The 21,944-nt window shown below is 41.5% G+C and overlaps 1 protein-coding gene across 1 annotated transcript in view; it reads right to left on the bottom strand.

Annotated features, from left to right (window-relative positions):
* thsd7ab (thrombospondin, type I, domain containing 7Ab) overlaps positions 1–21,944 on the bottom strand; it is a 671,822-nt gene that overhangs the window by 5,685 nt on the left and 644,193 nt on the right. Inside the window, exons 24-27 of the mRNA XM_061956418.2 lie at positions 6,989–7,162; positions 4,825–4,923; positions 1,692–1,774; positions 1,371–1,584 (exon numbers count right to left, since the gene is read on the bottom strand). Coding sequence (XP_061812402.2) covers positions 1,371–1,584; positions 1,692–1,774; positions 4,825–4,923; positions 6,989–7,162 — 570 coding nt within the window. The remainder of the gene's footprint in view (positions 1–1,370; positions 1,585–1,691; positions 1,775–4,824; positions 4,924–6,988; positions 7,163–21,944) is intronic.

Raw genomic sequence — 21,944 nt, 5'->3', positions numbered from 1 at the left:
ATGTTAAAAAGATGTAACATGTTATATTTACATTGTTGCCAAGTGTGCAACATGGACCAGACGTGGATTAGACTGGACATGACACAAAAACTTGTAACTCACAGAAGGTCAATTTTGTATGAACGAATATGATTCAGATCGACGTTTTTGACATATTATTGATTATAAAGGCTCAGGATGTAAAAATGAGACATAATTAATGTGGGAATAGTGGTTCAAATCTGGCATGAACGTCTTTTGAAGACAAACAGGAAGTTGCGTGCAAATCAAAAAGTGCAAACACACACTAATGCAAACTCCCTGGTGGAGGTAATAGGGTGCTGTCAAGGATTAAAGTTGCACTTTCCTCTCCGTGTCTTAGTGTCACTCCAGGGATTAGACGCCGCCAGCTCTGCACATGTTGGACTTTGTCAAAGCGTCTTCACCAAGACTTTTTATAGAAGTCTTGGAAGAAACAAAGGTCACGTGACTGCACTGTGCATGTCAGCCAGATGAAATGTACACTTCATTTATGTCTAGAGATGTCCGATAATATCGGCCTGCCGATATTAACGGCCGATAAATGCGTTAAAATGTAATATCGGAAATTATCGGTATCGTTTTTTTTATTATCAGTATCGTTTTTTTTATTTTTATTTTTTTATTTTTATTAAATCAACATAAAACACACAAGATACACATACAATTAGTGCAGTTGTTTCTTTCTGTTATTAATATTCTGCTTCCTACATTGTATATCAATATATATCAATACAGTCTGCAAGGGATACAGTCCGTAAGCACACATGATTGGTCCACTAATAGTACTAACCTTTAACAGTTAGTTTGACTAGTTTTCATTAATTACTAGTTTCTATGTAACTGTTTTTACATTGTTTTACTTTCTTTTTTATTCAAGAAAATGTTTTTAATTTATTTCTCTTATTTTATTTTATGAATTTTTTTTTAAAGTACTTTATCTTCACCATACCTGGTTGTCCAAATTAGGCATAATAATGTGTTAATTCCACGACTGTATATATCGGTTGATATCGGTATCGGTAATTAAAGAGTTGGACAATATCGGAATATCGGCAAAAAGCCATTATCGGACATCCCTATTTATGTCCACTTTTTACTTGATTTGGCAAGATTCTTTTTGTTGTAGATGAATAAAATACTAGTTTAAGCAGTCAGGAGTCTTACAAAAATGTTCTAATTTTTTCAAATGACAGCAGGACAACGAGTGCCTGCACTGAGCACGTTTAAGCGGATTAGTTCTCAAAGCAAATAAAGAAAAGATGCAACAACAACAAAAAAACCACATGGTGGACACTCGGTGCTTTTTAAGGCAGATGAAACCAAGCTGAAACTCTGCTTGTGGTCCTAACCTGGTCCGTAGGGCTGCAGGTACCAGGTCCGGCCCGTGCGTCCGGGCTTGGTGGTGGCGGGCAGCGTGGGGTTAATGGCACGACTGGTCTTCACGTCCCCTTTCTTGTCCCCCGCTGTGGGGATCTCCAGGACGGGGATGGGGGCACACTGGGCCAGCAGCCCACTGGGGGACAGCACTTCTGTGAAGCCTTCCTCGCACACACACACTCCCGCCTGCAGGGGGCAGCAGAGGATCAGGACTCAGCCACAATTGCATGCGAGTGCCATTCAAGTGCTGATCGTCTATGAACAGTATTTTAGTCGACTTCCTGTGGACTGACCTCGCTGCAGAAGGACGTCGGCGGGACACAAGGCGGGTCGCAGGCGCCGATGTCCGCCAAGGGGGTGACGGGAGGGCAGCCCCCTGCAGGTCAGAAAAACACATTCCAATAGGCGGGTTGCAATCACGTGACCTAGAGCAGTGTTTTTTAACCACTGTGCCGTGGCACACTAGTGTGCCGTGAAATACAGTCTGGTGTGCCGTGGGAGATTATGTGATTTCACCTAACTGGGTTAAAAATAGTTTTGCAAACCAGTAATTATAATCCGCAAATAATGTGCCGTTGTTGAGTGTCTGTACTGTCTAGAGCAGTGTTTTTCAACCACTGTGCCGCGGCACACTAGTGTGCCGTGAGATACAGTCTGGTGTGCCGTGGGAGATTATCTAATTTCACCTATTTGGGTTAAAATATTTTTTGCAAACCAGTAATTATAGTCTGCACATTATGTGTTGTTGTTGAGTGTCGGTGCTGTCTAGAGCTCGGCGGAGTAACCGTGTAATACTCTTCCATATCAGTAGGTGGCAGCAGGTAGCTAATTGCTTTGTAGATGTGGGAAACAGCGGGAGGCAGTGGGCAGGTAAAAAGGTGTCTAATGCTTAAACCAAAAATAAACAAAAGGTGAGTGCCACTAAGAAAAGGCATTGAAGCTTAGGGAAGGCTATGCAGAACGAAACTAAAACAGAACTGGCTACAAAGTAAACAAAAAACAGAATGCTGGACGACAGCAAAGACTTACTGTGGAGCAAAGACGGCGTCCACAATGTACATCCGAACTTGACATGACAATCAACAATGTCCCCACAAAGAAGGATCAAAACAACTGAAATATTCTTGATTGCTAAAACAAAGTAGATGCGGGAAATATCGCTCAAAGGAAGACATGAAACTGCTACAGGAAAATACCAAAAAAAGAGAAAAAGGCCCCCAAAATAGGAGCGCAAAACAAGAACTAAAACACTACACACAGGAAAACAGCAACAAAGTCCAAATAAGTCAGGGGGTGATGTGACAGGTGGTGACAGTACACTTACTTTGAGACAAGAGCTATATTGATGCATGCTTGGTTATGGTTTAAAGTCATATCCAACAATTGTGACAACGACTTTTTACTGTCAACTGAGTTTCGTTTTTTTGTGATTTCTGCTGGTGGTGTGCCTCCGCATTTTTTCAACGCAGAAAATGTGCCTTGGCTCAAAAAAGGTTGAAAAACACCGGTCTAGAGCAGGGGTGTCCAAACGTTTTCCACTGAGGGCCGCACACGGAAACATTAAAGCATGCGGGTGCCATTTTGATATTTTTAATTTTCAAACCAAAACAAAATATGTTTTTTTTTTGTTTTTTTTTACTTTAGGGCTCCCAGGGGCCATAAAGGGTCTCAGTCATTAAAATGTTAAAAATAAGTCAAATTATTATTATTTTTTATTTAACGCTTCCAGTAAATCTCTATATAAAGTAAAGACCACTTTTTTTTTTTTTTGCATAGTAAAACTGAAATATGCAGTATTTAGTAATTAGAGCCCTAAAATATCAATAATAAAGGACACCATTGATTTTAATTCATTATTATTTTTGAGTAATCACAGAGAAAAGATAAATGAAATCCCACTAAATATTGTTGGGATCCATAAAGTGATACATTTGTATTAGTTTTTTTTTTTACTTTCAACACTTAAGTTACAGGATCAACTTCAGATACATCTGTCCATTTTACGTTTGAACTGTTATTTTGTTTATTTTATGCTATTTTGTCAAAGAAAACATTGATGTATTTATATGGCAACCACACAATATATGCAATATTTTCCATCATAAAACATTTTAAAGTGAAATATTTGAAGTAATTGGAGCCTTGAATAGGTCAAGAATTCATTATAACATTGATTTGTTTAGTTTTTTTGAGCAATGGCAAAAAAAGAAAAATAAAGATAGACAAAAGAGAAAAAAAAAACAGCCTGCATGGCAGCTTTGTGTCAACATTGCAACTTTTTCTAGTTAGATTTCACCTCATTCCACTTTTTTTTTAATGTTTTATTTTTATTTTTGCAATAGTATTTCCAGAATGTGTGGCGGGCCAGTAAACAATTAGCTGCGGGCCGCAAATGGCCCCTGGGCCGCACATTGGACACCCCTGGTAACCGTGTAATACTCTTCCATATCAGTAGGTAGCAGCAGGTAGCTAATTGCTTTGTAGATGTCGGTAATGACGACGATAGTTTGTCGTGATCACAATATGCAGACGACAGCGGGAGGCAGTGTGCAGGTAAAAAAGGTATCTAATGCTTAAACCAAAAATAAACAAAAAGGCGAGTGCCGCTGATAAAAGGCTTAGGGATGGCTGTGCAAAACGAAACTAAAACTGAACTGGCTGCAAAGTAAACAAAAACAGAATGCTGGACGACAGCAAAGCCTGAGCCCCGACATTAATGAACTAGCATCCAAGAAAAGATGGCAGGTATCTGGCTTGGGCACATCAGATTAGATCAGTGTGTTGCAAATTGAGCAGTTTAAAGTCCTGAATGGTTGTTTTATTCATTGTTAATTTATTTTCTAATTTATTAGCCTGTGGAAAAAGTTAATGTTGATATTTACCTCAGAAGGCTGCAAATACAAAAGAGGCATTACATTTTTATTTAAATTGTATTTGATATGCCATATTTGCCCTGCGATGAGGTGGCGACTTGTCCAGGGTGTACCCCGCCTTCCGCCCGATTGTAGCTGAGATAGGCTCCAGCGCCCCCCGCGACCCCAAAGGGAATAAGCGGTAGAAAATGGATGGATGGATTATTATTATTTGAAACTCGATTTTGCATGTCACTATAAAGTTATATAAGCCTTGCTTGTTCAATATTCAATGCAAAACTTGTTTGGGTCCCTATTAAAAGGTTAATTTGTTCAACCTTGGCCCGCGGCTTTGTTCAGTTTTAAATTTTGGCCCACTCTGTATTTGAGTTTGACACCCCTGTCCTAAGGGGTGTCCCTAATGTTGTGGCCAGTGAGCATGTGCTTCTTGTTACTTGAGAAAGTGCTGCCATAAGCACAAACTTTGCGTTTCCTGTGAGCTTCTAAAGCAGCGACTTAACACTTGGCGTGTTTATTTGCTTGAACGTGACAAGATTGACTGTAATGTTCTTACCGGTGACGTTGAGTCCGTCGGAGCGCTGACACCAGATCAGCGGGCGGGATGAGTCAGGCCGAGCGCTGCTGAGCCACTTGTACTCGTAACACTCGCCTCCTGAGGGCGGGGAAAAAACAAACTCTCCATGACGGCCGACCGCGTGAAGACACAGCTGCGGTGATAATATAATAATATAAATGATCTTACACAGTGTTTTAATTCCTGTTAATGACTTTCTATCAGAGATGACTATCAAGATTTGCCTCTGAAGGCTGCAGGAAATGAACAATTGAATAAAAAGATGTTTTTCGCTATCGCTCCTCTCCATCAGCGGCTTGAAAAATCGCCTTCATCACTCCAACCTTATTTCATCGTCTTTTTAAATAATAATGGTATTACTTCTACTACTTTTATTGACAGCCACCACAGAATTGCATAAGAAAACAAAATGTGTTGGTTAAGTTTATACAGTATAGTGCAGATCCAGGTCGTTGGTTTTTATGGATTCTGCTTGGGAGGGTTGTTGGTTTTAATGGAGGCCGTAATGTAGCGCGTGCGGGCTATTTTAATGTACTGGTTCACTGTGAACGCTGACAGAGAGTTGTGTCGCGATGATGCATGTTGATGACATGCAAATTTGACAGTAATAAGCAAACAAAGGCATCCTCACAACGCAATGAAGCATGCTAGTGGCTAATGTTCTTAAAAGTATTATTATCACTGGAGGACTGAAGGACAAGGAATAGCTAAACATGCTACATGAAACACTGTAAACAAAAACAAAAGCAAGGCTGACCTCCGAGCTAAAATGTTTTTAAAGTAAACAGGGATCGGCGGGTCGATACAAATATCGACAGCAATGATACCCATTATCAGTATTTGGTCGATACTACAGTGATTGGATCAATATTTTTTAATATCACAATACTTTTTTTTTTGGTTTTGTTTACAAACTAAGGAAATTAGAGCCAAAGGTAGTTTTTGCTTTTTTTTAGTATACAATATTGACTTTATTATATATTTTGTATGTAAAAACTGGGGAAGAAGAAATCATTTAAATTAAAACAGCCAATCAGAATTCTTTTGGACACCAACTTTTCCACTACAGACAGTCACTCACATATTACCACTGAATTTGTAATCTTTAACTTGATTTTCATCATATTCAATAATTATATCTATCCTACTGACTGTTTAACAGGATGAACATTGTCAATTGATACAAAAGCATGTGTTAATCACAGAGATTATCATCAAGTTCAGACTGATTTTCAGAATAATTGTATCTAAGTTATCACAAAACTTTGTGTTACATTGAGTTCAGCTCACCCTGTGAGAAGACAAAAGCTGTCTTTGATCCTACCAAGCAAACGGCTTGTAAAACTCCACTGTGTAGGATGGGGAGCGACATGAGGGTGTCGGTTTCTTTGATGTATTGTAATCCACAGGAAGATTTTGTCTTTACCCGAGATCTATAAAGCGGAGAGGAGGCAGGGCCTGACCTCCCTCCAGGCACCTTTTCTTTGAACTGTTTTGTAACCAAAGGCGATGGCTGTTTACGACCCCCCTCCTTTAGAAACAGTTGTTGCCATGTAATCAGGGAAAGTCCAAATAAAAGAGGAGGCGTACAATCTTTCGTCAGAGCGTGGTGAGACACTGTGCAAGGGTACAGGTCTACACGTTTCTCCTCAATTGAGCTAAATTGAATTCTGTCTCTGTTTAATTCCTTGCTTCTTGTCATCGGTGTTTGAACCTGACACTGATTACAAAATTAAATAATAAAATAAAAAATCCAACTAATGTAATAATAAATATTTGTATTATATGTAAGTGAAAATGAAAATACAGTTTCACCAATTTAGTCATAATTTTTGCGCTTAAGAAACTTCTGTGACTTTAGCTGCAGATTTCTTCTGTTTGATATTGTCTTGCTGCCATAAGTGGTGGGAAAGTGTATTACAACTGAGTACCACTGCGGCCCATACTGACCACATTTGAGAAATAGTTATTTTTTAGCCACCCTCCAGGGGGTGCTTGCGGCCCAACAATGGGAAATCTGCCTAGCAACAAGTCCAGATTCAGTTGCTGCCTTTGTTAACTCGCTAAAAATGTAATACTAGCTCATCGTGTTAACGTTAGTGTCAGTCAGACGTTGACCTGGCCAGGTGAGATGGTCCAGTACCTGTGCAGGGTTGAGACTCCCAGGCCTGGTCTGGACACAGCTGCAGGTTCTCAGGTTCCTGGGCCAACACGGCACGCGAGCGAACCTGAACGGAACCGAAGTCCACACCAGCCTCCTTGGCGCAGATGCTGACGCAGGTGCTCCAGTCCGACCACTCCATCAGGTAGCACTCACCTAATGACCAAGACCAGACATACATTTTTTTTAACTTCCTGACACTTGAGTGCAAAATGCCCTATCATCTTTGGCCACTTTTTGGGACCCTCCGGCCTTGATTTGGAAATAATCCCGGATTTTATCACCTCAGGCGACATGTGTTCTCCCAACACACTGTGGAGTTGAGTTCTGTTTAAATCCTGGATTATACTTCTGCACAAAAGCCATCATCTCAAACATCTTCCTTTTTTAGTATTTTGTCTGGGTTGACAATGTGATGAGCAATTCTCTGACGAAACACTAGGGGCGGTGTTTTACCGAGCTATTTAGCTTTCCAGTTCCTCCAGGATTTCTAAAGCTTTTTTCGTGATCGTTTCGGCCTACAACTTGAATTCACAGCAGCTTTTTTTTTTTTTGAAAGTTGCATAAATAGTTGCAAATGTTTTGAAGTTTTTTTTTCTTTTTAATAATATTGAATCAATTTATGATCTTATGAAAGTGTTCTCAGATTTCATTGCCAATTTCCTGTACTGTTTTAATTTATTATAGCTAAATAATAATATTTATAATTATATGAAGGAACACCACCGAAGGCTTCCTTATTGTCCCTTGTCGTTGACAAGTTGTAGATATGCTCAGCGGCCACCGCACCGACACCCCGCCTCGTCCGCCTTCGCCGCGGCCGGCGTCACGCGCAGCAGGTAAGCAACTTACCTGCCCGCCACCCCCGTGGCCGGGGGCTCGTAACAGGGGTCACTCCGCGCGCTCCGCCCGCGCAGCTTACCTGCCCGCCACCCCTGTTGCCGGGGGCGCGTAACAGGGGTCACTCCACGCGCAGTGCGCTCACGAAAGGGGTGGGGCTCACCCTGGTTGATATAGACAGCAGCTAGGACGGTGGCCATGGAAGTTGGAACCCGCTAAGGAGTGTGTAACAACCCACCTGCCGAATCAACTAGCCCTGAAAATGGATGGCGCTGGAGCGTCGGGCCCATATACCCGGCCGTCGCCGGCAGCGAGACGCGCTTGGAGGTGCGCTCAGCGCGGTTCCCATATGATTGCGCACTGGTGTGCGTCTGGGTCGTGACAGCGTGGCACGCGAATGTCTGTGCTGCATTGGATCAGTCTCCTTTCTTTAACAGGCAAAAGCTTTATAACCTCACTAATGCCTTGCATCGTCTATATTAGATATATAACAACGGGCGGGTGCGGGTGGATGCGGTTCTGATCAAATGTTAGATCGGGTGGATTGCGGATGGTTGACGACTTTCTGATGCGGTTGCGGATGAAATAATTGCCTATCCGCGCATCTCTAATATATATATATATATATCCACATATATATATATATATATCCACATATATATATATATATATATATATATCCACATATATATATATATATATATATATATCCACATATATATATATATATATATCCACATATATATATATATATATATATATATATATATATATATATATATACATATATATATATATCCATCCATTTTCTACCGCTTATTCCCTTCGGGGTATATATATATATATATATATATATATATATATATATATATATATATATATATATATATATATATATATATATATATATATATATCCACATTTTATGTTGCAGCCTTATTCCAAAATGGAAAAAAAACAAAAAAACATTTTTGCCCTCACAATTCTACACACAATACCCCTGAATGACATTTTTTTTTTTTTTTAAATCACATGTACATAAGTATTTACAACATTTGCTCAATACTCAGTTTTATATTCTTAATACATTTGCCATTTAAAACAAAAAACAAAAAAACGTTTCACCTTGTCAGTTTATGGTATTTTCTGTAGAATTTTGAGGAAAAAATGGATGTATTCATGTTTGGATTTGGGCTGTAACATAACAAAATGTGTAAAAAGTGAAGCTCTGTGAACACTTTCTGGATGCAATGTAAATGTCTATTTGCTAAGTCAGCATTGCAAATAAAAACATTTTCTTAATTGTCTTACCCTAGATAAATAATAATATATGCTGTATATACATACATACATACATACATACATACATACATATATATATATATATATATATATATATATATATATATATATATATATATATATATACATACATACATGTAAACTAGGAAGTCATGATGCTGGTGAAAGTTATAGATTATAAATCATGCCTCGTACCTGGATAGTAATGCAAACTAAGCTAACTAGCTTATGCTGCTACATGCCTTTTTGAGCCGGTGATCTGCTGCTTCGGCTTTGAGTTTGCGATAGTTTATCATAAATTTAAAATCATAAATCATGTCTTTCAGCTGAATAGTAGAATGAAGTTGGTCAACTTTGACAGTCAAATTAGACTCAAAAATGGTGAGAATGCCACAAAAAGACGATCGCTTGTGGCATTTTTTTTTTAAACCTTTTGTGTATATTATGATTAATTCTTCATCTTAACAGAAGATATAAACATCCCATCAGTCTGCATCCCAGTGAGAGCAGACAGTGTACAGTAAGTGATTGTTTTATTATGTTTGCATTTCTTGTTCAGCACTTAGCAATACTGCTACTTGATGCTTTATGTTTCACTAAAGTTGGATATGTTTAACCACACATCTTGTAAAACTTGTAGATCATCCTTCTTATATTCAGGCTTAAAAATATAACGCGTCTGTGAAATTAATGAGCCGCCGTATACTTACAAACCCCGTTTCCATATGAGTTGGGACATTGTGTTAGATGTAAATGTAAATGGAATACAATGATTTGCAAATCCTTTTCAACCCATATTCAGTTGAATATGCTACAAAGACAACATATTTGATGTTCAAACTGATAAACCTTTTTTTTTTTTTGCAAATAATCATTAACTTTAGAATTTGATGCCAGCAGCACGTGACAAAGAAGTTGTGAAAGGTGGCAATAAATACTGATAAAGTTGAGGAATGCTCATCAAACACTTATTTGGAACATCCCACAGGTGAACAGGCAAATTGAGAACAGGTGGTTCCATGATTGGGTATAAAAGTAGATTCCATGAAATGCTCAGTCATTCACAAACAAGGATGGGGCGAGGGTCACCACTTTGTCAACAAATGCGTGAGCAAATTGTTGAACAGTTTAAGAAAAACCTTTCTCAACCAGCTATTGCAAGGAATTTAGGGATTTCACCATCTACGGTCTGTAATATCATCAAAGGGTTCAGAGAATCTGGAGAAATCACTGCACGTAAGCAGCTAAGCCCGTGACCTTCGATCCCTCAGGCTGTACTGCATCAACAAGCGACATCAGTGTGTAAAGGATAGCACCACATGGGCTCAGGAACACTTCAGAAACCCACTGTCAGTAACTACTGTTGGTCGCTACATCTGTAAGTGCAAGTTAAAACTCTCCTATGCAAGGCGAAAACCGTTTATCAACAACACCCAGAAACGCCGTCAGCTTCGCTGGGCCTGAGCTCATCTAAAATGGACTGATACAAAGTGGAAAAGTGTTCTGTGGTCTGACGAGTCCACATTTCAAATTGTTTTTGGAAACTGTGGACGTCGTGTCCTCTGGACCAAAGAGGAAAAGAACCATCCGGATTGTTATAGTCGCAAAGTTGAAAAGCCAGCATCTGTGATGGTATGGGGGTGTATTAGTGCCCAAGACATGGGTAACTTACACATCTGTGAAGGCGCCATTAATGCTGAAAGGTACATACAGATTTTGGAGCAACATATGCTGCCATCCAAGCAACGTTACCATGGACGCCCCTGCTTATTTCAGCAAGACAATGCCAAGCCACGTGTTACATCAACGTGGCTTCATAGTAAAAGAGTGCGGGTACTAGACTGGCCTGCCTGTAGTCCAGACCTGTCTCCCATTGAAAATGTGTGGCGCATTATGAAGCCTAAAATACCACAACGGAGACCCCCGGACTGTTGAACAACTTAAGCTGTACATCAAGCAAGAATGGGAAAGAATTCCACCTGAGAATCTTAAAAAATGTGTCTCCTCAGTTCCCAAAGGAAAGGCCATGTAACACAGTGGTGAACATACCCTTTCCCAACTACTTTGGCACGTGGTGCAGTCATGAAATTCTAAGTTATTTATTATTTGCAAAAAAATAATAAAGTTTATGAGTTTGTAGTGCATTCGATTGAATATGGGTTGAAAAGGATTTGCAAATCATTGTATTCCGTTTATATTTACATCTAACACAATTTCCCAACTCATATGGAAACGGGGTTTGTAAAATGACCAAAATAAGAAAATATTACATGTAATTTTGAATGTAATGTAAATGTTGATGGAGGATATTGGATGTTTTTCAGAGCGCTTCATAGATAGAGCGACTCCCTTTGGCTCCACTGTTAGCTGACTTTTGCTAACGTTTTATTTACGATTTGGAATGCATAAAAAAAGAAAAACAAATGTGTTTTTGTCTTACATAAGGATTGTGAATGATAAGCAAAACTCCAAACATTAACGTAGTTCCCCTTTAAGAGCAGCCATAGTGAACTGGATAGAAATAATTAAACTGAGTACTAAATGATTGTTTAATAAGTGAATGTACAAAAGTTGAAAAGGAAAGTTTGTCTGTTTTGATTGTTATCATTTGCAATGTGTTGTTATCCTTTCAAAACATCTACTGTAGGAAAGTTTAATCAGGGCCGCAAGGCGAGCATTAGCATCTACTCTTTATTTGTCCTTTTTGTGCACCTTCTTAACGGATGTAATGGTTAGAGCGGCTCAGTTTTACGCCTTTTGAAATCCAATCTGCAGCAAATATTTGCCCCTAACTTGGGAACGAAATCAATGACTTCCTATCCTTCCCTGATAATTGTTGATGACCGCAGTGATTTCTGCGTTGGCCTCCGGCTTCACCGCTACTTCTGTTCATTTCCTGTAAGCCACCGCCGTGCTAACAGCCGGATCATCAGAGGTGAGCCGCGTGGGAACACTTGACTGAGGTGAGGAGATGGTAAAGTTTGCAGCCGGGACGCAGTCGGAATACTCATTTCAACATGAACACGGCGAGGGAGGGAGGTCGTGAAGATTTGGGATGCAGGGCACTTGGTTTTTGACTACAGCGGACAAGTGCAGCTCATCAAAGGACGGCGAACGGGTCAAGAGTGCGTCTTGTGTGTGTTGCCATGCACACAACGCATTTCCTCCCAAATGACGCCAAAGTGCCTTCCAGCAAAGAACTTGGACTGTTTCCTAGGACGTCGTGTCTCTGCATTGTCCATCCTGATGCGCACCTGACATTTAATTATCGAAACGCATGGCTGCAGACGACCCACAGACATTACTCTACTCTGCAGTGCATCCGGAAAATATTCACAGCGTTTCACTTTTTCCACATTTAATTATATTACCGCCTTATTCCAAAATAGAATACATACATTTTGTCCTCGAAATCCTACACACAATGCCCCATATATATATATATATATATATATATATATATATATATATATATATATATATATATATATATATATATATATATATATATATATATACATACATATATATATACATATACATATATATATATATACACATACATACATATATATCACTGATGGTGGAAACTTTACACTAGACTTCAGGCAACGTGGATCCTGTGCCTCTCCTGTCTTCCTCCAGACTCTGGGACCTCGATTTCCAAAGGAAATGCAAAATTTGCATGGTTGGGTGATGGTTTGGGGTGCCATGTCATCTGCTGGTGTCGGTCCACTCTGTTTCCTGAGATCCAGGGTCAACGCAGCCGTCTACCAGCAAGTTTTAGAGCACTTCATGCTTCCTGCTGCTGACCTGCTCTATGGAGATGGAGATTTCAAGTTCCAACAGGACTTGGCGCCTGCACACAGCGCAAAATCTACCCGTGCCTGGTTTACGGACCATGGTATTTCTGTTCTAAATTGGCCCGCCAACTCCCCTGACCTTAGCCCCATAGAAAATCTGTGGGGTATTGTGAAAAGGAAGATGCAGAATGCCAGACCCAAAAACGCAGAAGAGTTGAAGGCCACTATCAGAGCAACCTGGGCTCTCATAACACCTGAGCAGTGCCAGAAACTCATCGACTCCATGCCACGCCGCATTAACGCAGTAATTGAGGCAAAAGGAGCTCCAACCAAGTATTGAGTATTGTACATGCTCATATTTTTCATTTTCATACTTTTCAGTTGGCCAACATTTCTAAAAATCCCTTTTTTGTATTAGCCTTAAGTAATATTCTAATTTTGTGACACACGGAATTTTGGATTTTCATTTGTTGCCACTTCAAATCATCAAAATTAAATGAAATAAACATTTGAATGCATCAGTCTGTGTGCAATGAATAAATATAATGTACAAGTTACACCTTTTGAATGCAATTACTGAAATAAATCAAGTTTTTCAAAATATTCTAATTTACTGGCTTTTACCTGTATATATACCCATACATACATACATTATATATATATATATATATATATGTATATATTTTTTATATATTTATTTGTTTATTTTTTAGAATTATTTCGCACATTTATTCAAAATACAAAATTAAGAAATCTCAGACCTACTTCCTGTTCCTGTCTAAAGCACTAAGCCTTCTGGGTAAATAAACATTCAGCAACACACCAGCATCCTGCTTTCCTATAGTATACCGTATTTTCCGCACTATAAGCCGCACCTAAAAACCACAAATTTTCACAAAAGCTGACAGTGCGGCTTATAACCCGGTGCGCCTTATATATGGATTAATATAAATATTTATTTTCATAAAGTTTCGGTCTCGCAACTACGGTAAACAGCCGCCATCTTTTTTCCCCGTAGAAGAGGAAGCGCTTCTTCTTCTATGGTAAGCAACCGCCAAGGTAAGCACCCGCCCCCATAGAAGAGGAAGCGCTTCTTCTTCTACTGTAAGCAACCACCAAGGTAAGCACCCGCCCCCGTAGAAGAAGAAGAAGCGCGCGGATATTACGTTTCATTTCATTTGTGTGTTTACATCTGTAAAGACCACAAAATGGCTCCTACTAAGCGACACGCGTATAACGCAGAATATAAACTTACATCACAGATGGTGTCAAAAAACAAGTGAAGCACACAAATACAACACTCGCCGTCATTCCGGGTGGATTAACCAAAGAACTCCAACCGCTCGATATTGGTGTCAACAGGGCATTTAAAGCACGACTGCGAACGGCGTGGGAACAATGGATGACCGAAGGCGAACACACCTTCACTAAGACAGGGAGACAGCGCCGGACGACATACGCCAACATCTGCCAGTGGATCGTAAATGCCTGGGCGGATATTTCGGTCACAACTGTGGTCCGAGCTTTCCGGAAGGCAGGATTCACAGAACGAGACGGAGCCGGCCATTTTGGATCCCGTATTCGCCCAACTTTTTAATTCGGACACCGAAGGAGAAGAATTCGAGGGATTTATGAATGAAGAATAACTTCAGAAAGTGAGCGTTATGTTTATTTTGTGTGTTGTGACATTAATGTTCGAGCAACATTATGTTGCTATTGCTCTGCACTATTTTGAATTTTACTATGTTTGTGATTGCACATTTGCACATTACCGTACATTTTGGGAGTGAACAGAGTTGTTGTCGAAGATCTCTATGAGGAACACTGACAAGGAACCCAGATTTCCCTCGCCCGGACGCGGGTCACCGGGGCCCCCCTCTGGAGCCAGGCCCGGAGGTGGGGCACGATGGCGAGCGCCTGGTGGCCGGGCCTGCCCCCATGGGGCCCGGCCGGGCACAGCCCGAAGAGGCAACGTGGGTCCCCCCTCCAATGGGCTCACCACCCATAGCAGGGGTCATAGAGGTCGGGTGCGATGTGAGCTGGGCGGCAGCCGAAGGCAGGGCACTTGGCGGTCCGATCCTCGGCTACAGAAGCTAGCTCTTGGGACGTGGAACGTCACCTCGCTGGGGGGGAAGGAGCCTGAGCTAGTGCGCGAGGTGGAGAAGTTCCGGCTAGATATAGTCGGACTCACTTCGACGCACAGCAAGGGCTCTGGAACCAGTTCTCTCGAGAGGGGCTGGACTCTCTTCCACTCTGGCGTTGCCGGCAGTGAGAGGCGACGGGCTGGGGTGGCAATTCTTGTTTCCCCCCAACTCAGAGCCTGCACATTGGAGTTCAACCCGGTGGACGAGAGGGTAGCTTCCCTCCGCCTTCGGGTGGGGGAACGGGTCCTGACTGTGGTTTGCGCTTATGCGCCAAACCGCAGCTCAGAGTACCCACCCTTTTTGGATTCACTCGAGGGAGTACTTGAGAGTGCGCCCCCGGGTGATTCCCTCGTTCTACTGGGAGACTTCAATGCTCATGTTGGCAGCGACAGTGAAACCTGGAGAGGCGTGATTGGGAAGAATGGCCGCCCGGATCTGAATCCGAGTGGTGTTTTGTTATTGGACTTTTGTGCTCGTCACAGATTGTCAATAACAAACACCATGTTCAAACATAAGGGTGTCCATATGTGCACTTGGCACCAGGACACCCTAGGCCGCAGTTCCATGATCGACTTTGTAGTTGTGTCATCGGATTTGCGGCCTCATATTTTGGACACTCGGGTGAAGAGAGGGGCGGAGCTTTCTACCGATCACCACCTGGTGGTGAGTTGGCTGCGATGGTGGGGGAGGATGCCGGACAGACCTGGCAGGCCCAAACGCATTGTGAGGGTTTGCTGGGAACGTCTGGCAGAGTCTCCTGTCAGAGAGAGTTTCAATTCCCACCTCCGGAAGAACTTTGAACATGTCCGGAGGGAGGTGCTGGACATTGAGTCCGAATGGACCATGTTCCGCGCCTCTATTGTCGAGGCGGCTGATTGGAGCTGTGGCTGCAAGGTAGTTGGTGCTTGTCGTGGCGGTAATCCTAGAACCCGTTGGTGGACACCGGCGGTGAGGGATGCCGTCAAGCTGAAGAAGGAGTCCTATCGGGTTCTTTTGGCTCATAGGACTCCTGAGGCAGCGGACAAGTACCGACAGGCCAAGCGGTGTGCGGCTTCAGCGGTCGCAGAGGCAAAAACTCGGACATGGGAGGACTTCGGTGAGGCCATGGAAAACGACTTCCGGACGGCTTCGAAGCAATTCTGGTCCACCATCCGCCGCCTCAGGAAGGGGAAGCAGTGCACTATCAACACCGTGTATGGTGAGGATGGTGTTCTGCTGACCTCGACTGCGGATGTTGTGGATCGGTGGAGGGAATACTTCGAAGACCTCCTCAATCCCACCAACACGTCTTCCTATGAGGAAGCAGTGCCTGGGGAGTCTGTGGTGGGCTCTCCTATTTCTGGGGCTGAGGTTGCTGAGGTAGTTAAAAAGCTACTCGGTGGCAAGGCCCCGGGGGTAGATGAGATCCGCCCGGAGTTCCTTAAGGCTCTGGATGCTGTGGGGCTGTCTTGGTTGACAAGACTCTGCAGCATCGCGTGGACATCGGGGGCGGTACCTCTGGATTGGCAGACCGGGGTGGTGGTTCCTCTCTTTAAGAAGGGGAACCGGAGGGTGTGTTCTAACTATCGTGGGATCACACTCCTCAGCCTTCCCGGTAAGGTCTATTCAGGTGTACTGGAGAGGAGGCTACGCCGGATAGTCGAACCTCGGATTCAGGAGGAACAGTGTGGTTTTCGTCCTGGTCGTGGAACTGTGGACCAGCTCTATACTCTCGGCAGGGTCCTTGAGGGTGCATGGGAGTTTGCCCAACCAGTCTACATGTGTTTTGTGGACTTGGAGAAGGCATTCGACCGTGTCCCTCGGGAAGTCCTGTGGGGAGTGCTCAGAGAGTACGGGGTATCGGACTGTCTGATTGTGGCAGTCCGCTCCCTGTATGATCAGTGCCAGAGCTTGGACCGCATTGCCGGTAGTAAGTCGGACACGTTTCCAGTGAGGGTTGGACTCCGCCAAGGCTGCCCTTTGTCACCGATTCTGTTCATAACTTTTATGGACAGAATTTCTAGGCGCAGTCAAGGCGTTGAGGGGATCTGGTTTGGTGGCTGCAGGATTAGGTCTCTGCTTTTTGCAGATGATGTGGTCCTGATGGCTTCATCTGGCCAGGATCTTCAGCTCTCACTGGATCGGTTCGCAGCTGAGTGTGAAGCGACTGGGTTGAGAATCAGCACCTCCAAGTCCGAGTCCATGGTTCTCGCCCGGAAAAGGGTGGAGTGCCATCTCCGGGTTGGGGAGGAGATCTTGCCCCAAGTGGAGGAGTTCAAGTACCTCGGAGTCTTGTTCACGAGTGGGGGAAGAGTGGATCGTGAGATCGACAGGCGGATCGGTGCGGCGTCTTCAGTAATGCGGACGCTGTATCGATCCGTTGTGGTGAAGAAGGAGCTGAGCCGGAAGGCAAAGCTCTCAATTTACCGGTCGATCTACGTTCCCATCCTCACCTATGGTCATGAGCTTTGGGTTATGACCGAAAGGACAAGATCACGGGTACAAGCGGCCGAAATGAGTTTCCTCCGCCGGGTGGCGGGGCTCTCCCTTAGAGATAGGGTGAGAAGCTCTGCCATCCGGGAGGAGCTCAAAGTAAAGCCGCTGCTCCTCCACATCGAGAGGAGCCAGATGAGGTGGTTCGGGCATCTGGTCAGGATGCCACCCGAACGCCTCCCTAGGGAGGTGTTTAGGGCACGTCCCACCGGTAGGAGGCCGCGGGGAAGACCCAGGACACGTTGGGAAGACTATGTCTCCCGGCTGGCCTGGGAACGCCTCGGGGTCCCACAGGAAGAGCTGGACGAAGTGGCTGGGGAGAGGGAAGTCTGGACTTCCCTGCTTAAGCTGCTGCCCCCGCGACCCGACCTCGGATAAGCGGAAGAAGATGGATGGATGGATGGAAGACAATTAAGAACATCTTTTTTTTTTTTTGCAATGCTGACCTAGTAAAGAGACAGCATTTACAGCGCATCCAAAAAGTATTCACAGCGTTTCACTTTTTCCACATTTAGTTATTACAGTCTTATTTGAAAATGGAATACTGTCTTTTTCATCCTCACAGCTGGCCTGTTCTAAAAATAGCTCAAATAGCAGCACTTACCAGTGAGCTGCCTCTATTTTTTAAATTTTATTTATTTACTAGCAAGCTGGTCTCGCTTTGCTCGACATTTTTAATTCTAAGAGAGACAAAACTCAAATAGAATTTGAAAATCCAAGAAAATATTTTAAAGACTTGGTCTTCACTTGTTTAAATAAATTGATTTATTTTTTTACTTTGCTTCTTATAACTTTCAGAAAGACAATTTTAGAGAAAAAATACAACCTTAAAAATGATTTTTAAACACATATACCTTTTTACTTTTTAAATTCCTTCCTGACAATTTAAATCAATGTTCAAGTAAATTTATTTTTTTTAATGAAAAGAGTAATAAATAAATTTAAATTTAATTCTTCATTTTAGCTTCTGTTTTTTCGATGAAGAATATTTGTGAAATATTTCTTCAAACTTATTATGATTAAAATTCAAAAAAATGATTCTGGCAAATCTCGAAAATCTGTAGAATCAAATTTTTAAATCTTATTTCAAAGTCTTTTGAATTTCTTTTAACATTTTTGTTCTGGAAAATCTAGAAGAAATAATGATTTGTCTTTGTTAGAAATAAAGCTTGGTCCAATTTGTTATATATTCTAACAAAGTGCAGATTGGATTTTAACCTATTTAAAACATGTCATCAAAATTCCAAAATTAATCTTAATCAGGAAAAATTACTAATGATGTTCCATAAATTATTTTTTGAATTTTTTCAAAAAGATTCGAATTAGCTAGTTTTTCTCTCCTTTTTTTCGGTTGAATTTTGAATTTTAAAGAGTCGAAATTTAAGATAAACTATGTTTCAAAATTAAATTTTCATTTTTTTCGTGTTTTCTCCTCTTTTATAAAAATGTTAGTGACTAGCTAGTTAAAATGAGATATTGTGAATTCACAAGACTGTCTTAGAAGTGATCATTTGAAAATGTTCAATTTGAAAAATGTGCACTTAGAGAAAATATAAAAATAAAGTGTTGCATATTGATATTTATCTGTTTCTATATATATTTATTGTGATAAATCATTAAGATGATCAGTGTTTCCACAAAGATAAATATCATTAATTATTAATAATAACATAGACTTAAAGTTAAATTGAGAAAATTGGCTATTTCTGGCAATTTATGTAAGTGTGTATCAAACTGGTAGCCCTTTGCATTAATCAGTACCCAAGAAGTAGCTCTTGGTTTCAAAAAGGTTGACCCCTGGACTAGACGTATACGATTTCATGGGATTTAGCTCTATACTCTCGGCAGGGTCCTTGAGGGTGCATGGGAGTTTGCCCAACCAGTCTACATGTGTTTTGTGGACTTGGAGAAGGCATTCGACCGTGTCCCTCGGGAAGTCCTGTGGGGAGTGCTCAGAGAGTACGGGGTATCGGACTGTCTGATTGTGGCAGTCCGCTCCCTGTATGATCAGTGCCAGAGCTTGGACCGCATTGCCGGTAGTAAGTCGGACACGTTTCCAGTGAGGGTTGGACTCCGCCAAGGCTGCCCTTTGTCACCGATTCTGTTCATAACTTTTATGGACAGAATTTCTAGGCGCAGTCAAGGCGTTGAGGGGATCTGGTTTGGTGGCTGCAGGATTAGGTCTCTGCTTTTTGCAGATGATGTGGTCCTGATGGCTTCATCTGGCCAGGATCTTCAGCTCTCACTGGATCGGTTCGCAGCTGAGTGTGAAGCGACTGGGTTGAGAATCAGCACCTCCAAGTCCGAGTCCATGGTTCTCGCCCGGAAAAGGGTGGAGTGCCATCTCCGGGTTGGGGAGGAGATCTTGCCCCAAGTGGAGGAGTTCAAGTACCTCGGAGTCTTGTTCACGAGTGGGGGAAGAGTGGATCGTGAGATCGACAGGCGGATCGGTGCGGCGTCTTCAGTAATGCGGACGCTGTATCGATCCGTTGTGGTGAAGAAGGAGCTGAGCCGGAAGGCAAAGCTCTCAATTTACCGGTCGATCTACGTTCCCATCCTCACCTATGGTCATGAGCTTTGGGTTATGACCGAAAGGACAAGATCACGGGTACAAGCGGCCGAAATGAGTTTCCTCCGCCGGGTGGCGGGGCTCTCCCTTAGAGATAGGGTGAGAAGCTCTGCCATCCGGGAGGAGCTCAAAGTAAAGCCGCTGCTCCTCCACATCGAGAGGAGCCAGATGAGGTGGTTCGGGCATCTGGTCAGGATGCCACCCGAACGCCTCCCTAGGGAGGTGTTTAGGGCACGTCCCACCGGTAGGAGGCCGCGGGGAAGACCCAGGACACGTTGGGAAGACTATGTCTCCCGGCTGGCCTGGGAACGCCTCGGGGTCCCACAGGAAGAGCTGGACGAAGTGGCTGGGGAGAGGGAAGTCTGGACTTCCCTGCTTAAGCTGCTGCCCCCGCGACCCGACCTCGGATAAGCGGAAGAAGATGGATGGATGGATGGAAGACAATTAAGAACATCTTTTTTTTTTTTTGCAATGCTGACCTAGTAAAGAGACAGCATTTACAGCGCATCCAAAAAGTATTCACAGCGTTTCACTTTTTCCACATTTAGTTATTACAGTCTTATTTGAAAATGGAATACTGTCTTTTTCATCCTCACAGCTGGCCTGTTCTAAAAATAGCTCAAATAGCAGCACTTACCAGTGAGCTGCCTCTATTTTTTAAATTTTATTTATTTACTAGCAAGCTGGTCTCGCTTTGCTCGACATTTTTAATTCTAAGAGAGACAAAACTCAAATAGAATTTGAAAATCCAAGAAAATATTTTAAAGACTTGGTCTTCACTTGTTTAAATAAATTGATTTATTTTTTTACTTTGCTTCTTATAACTTTCAGAAAGACAATTTTAGAGAAAAAATACAACCTTAAAAATGATTTTTAAACACATATACCTTTTTACTTTTTAAATTCCTTCCTGACAATTTAAATCAATGTTCAAGTAAATTTATTTTTTTTAATGAAAAGAGTAATAAATAAATTTAAATTTAATTCTTCATTTTAGCTTCTGTTTTTTCGATGAAGAATATTTGTGAAATATTTCTTCAAACTTATTATGATTAAAATTCAAAAAAATGATTCTGGCAAATCTCGAAAATCTGTAGAATCAAATTTTTAAATCTTATTTCAAAGTCTTTTGAATTTCTTTTAACATTTTTGTTCTGGAAAATCTAGAAGAAATAATGATTTGTCTTTGTTAGAAATAAAGCTTGGTCCAATTTGTTATATATTCTAACAAAGTGCAGATTGGATTTTAACCTATTTAAAACATGTCATCAAAATTCCAAAATTAATCTTAATCAGGAAAAATTACTAATGATGTTCCATAAATTATTTTTTGAATTTTTTCAAAAAGATTCGAATTAGCTAGTTTTTCTCTCCTTTTTTTCGGTTGAATTTTGAATTTTAAAGAGTCGAAATTTAAGATAAACTATGTTTCAAAATTAAATTTTCATTTTTTTCGTGTTTTCTCCTCTTTTATAAAAATGTTAGTGACTAGCTAGTTAAAATGAGATATTGTGAATTCACAAGACTGTCTTAGAAGTGATCATTTGAAAATGTTCAATTTGAAAAATGTGCACTTAGAGAAAATATAAAAATAAAGTGTTGCATATTGATATTTATCTGTTTCTATATATATTTATTGTGATAAATCATTAAGATGATCAGTGTTTCCACAAAGATAAATATCATTAATTATTAATAATAACATAGACTTAAAGTTAAATTGAGAAAATTGGCTATTTCTGGCAATTTATGTAAGTGTGTATCAAACTGGTAGCCCTTTGCATTAATCAGTACCCAAGAAGTAGCTC

This window comes from Nerophis lumbriciformis, linkage group LG04, assembly GCF_033978685.3.
Source record: "Nerophis lumbriciformis linkage group LG04, RoL_Nlum_v2.1, whole genome shotgun sequence".
Lineage (NCBI taxonomy): Eukaryota > Metazoa > Chordata > Actinopteri > Syngnathiformes > Syngnathidae > Nerophis > Nerophis lumbriciformis.
This window is presented reverse-complemented; position numbering and strand designations above follow the sequence as displayed.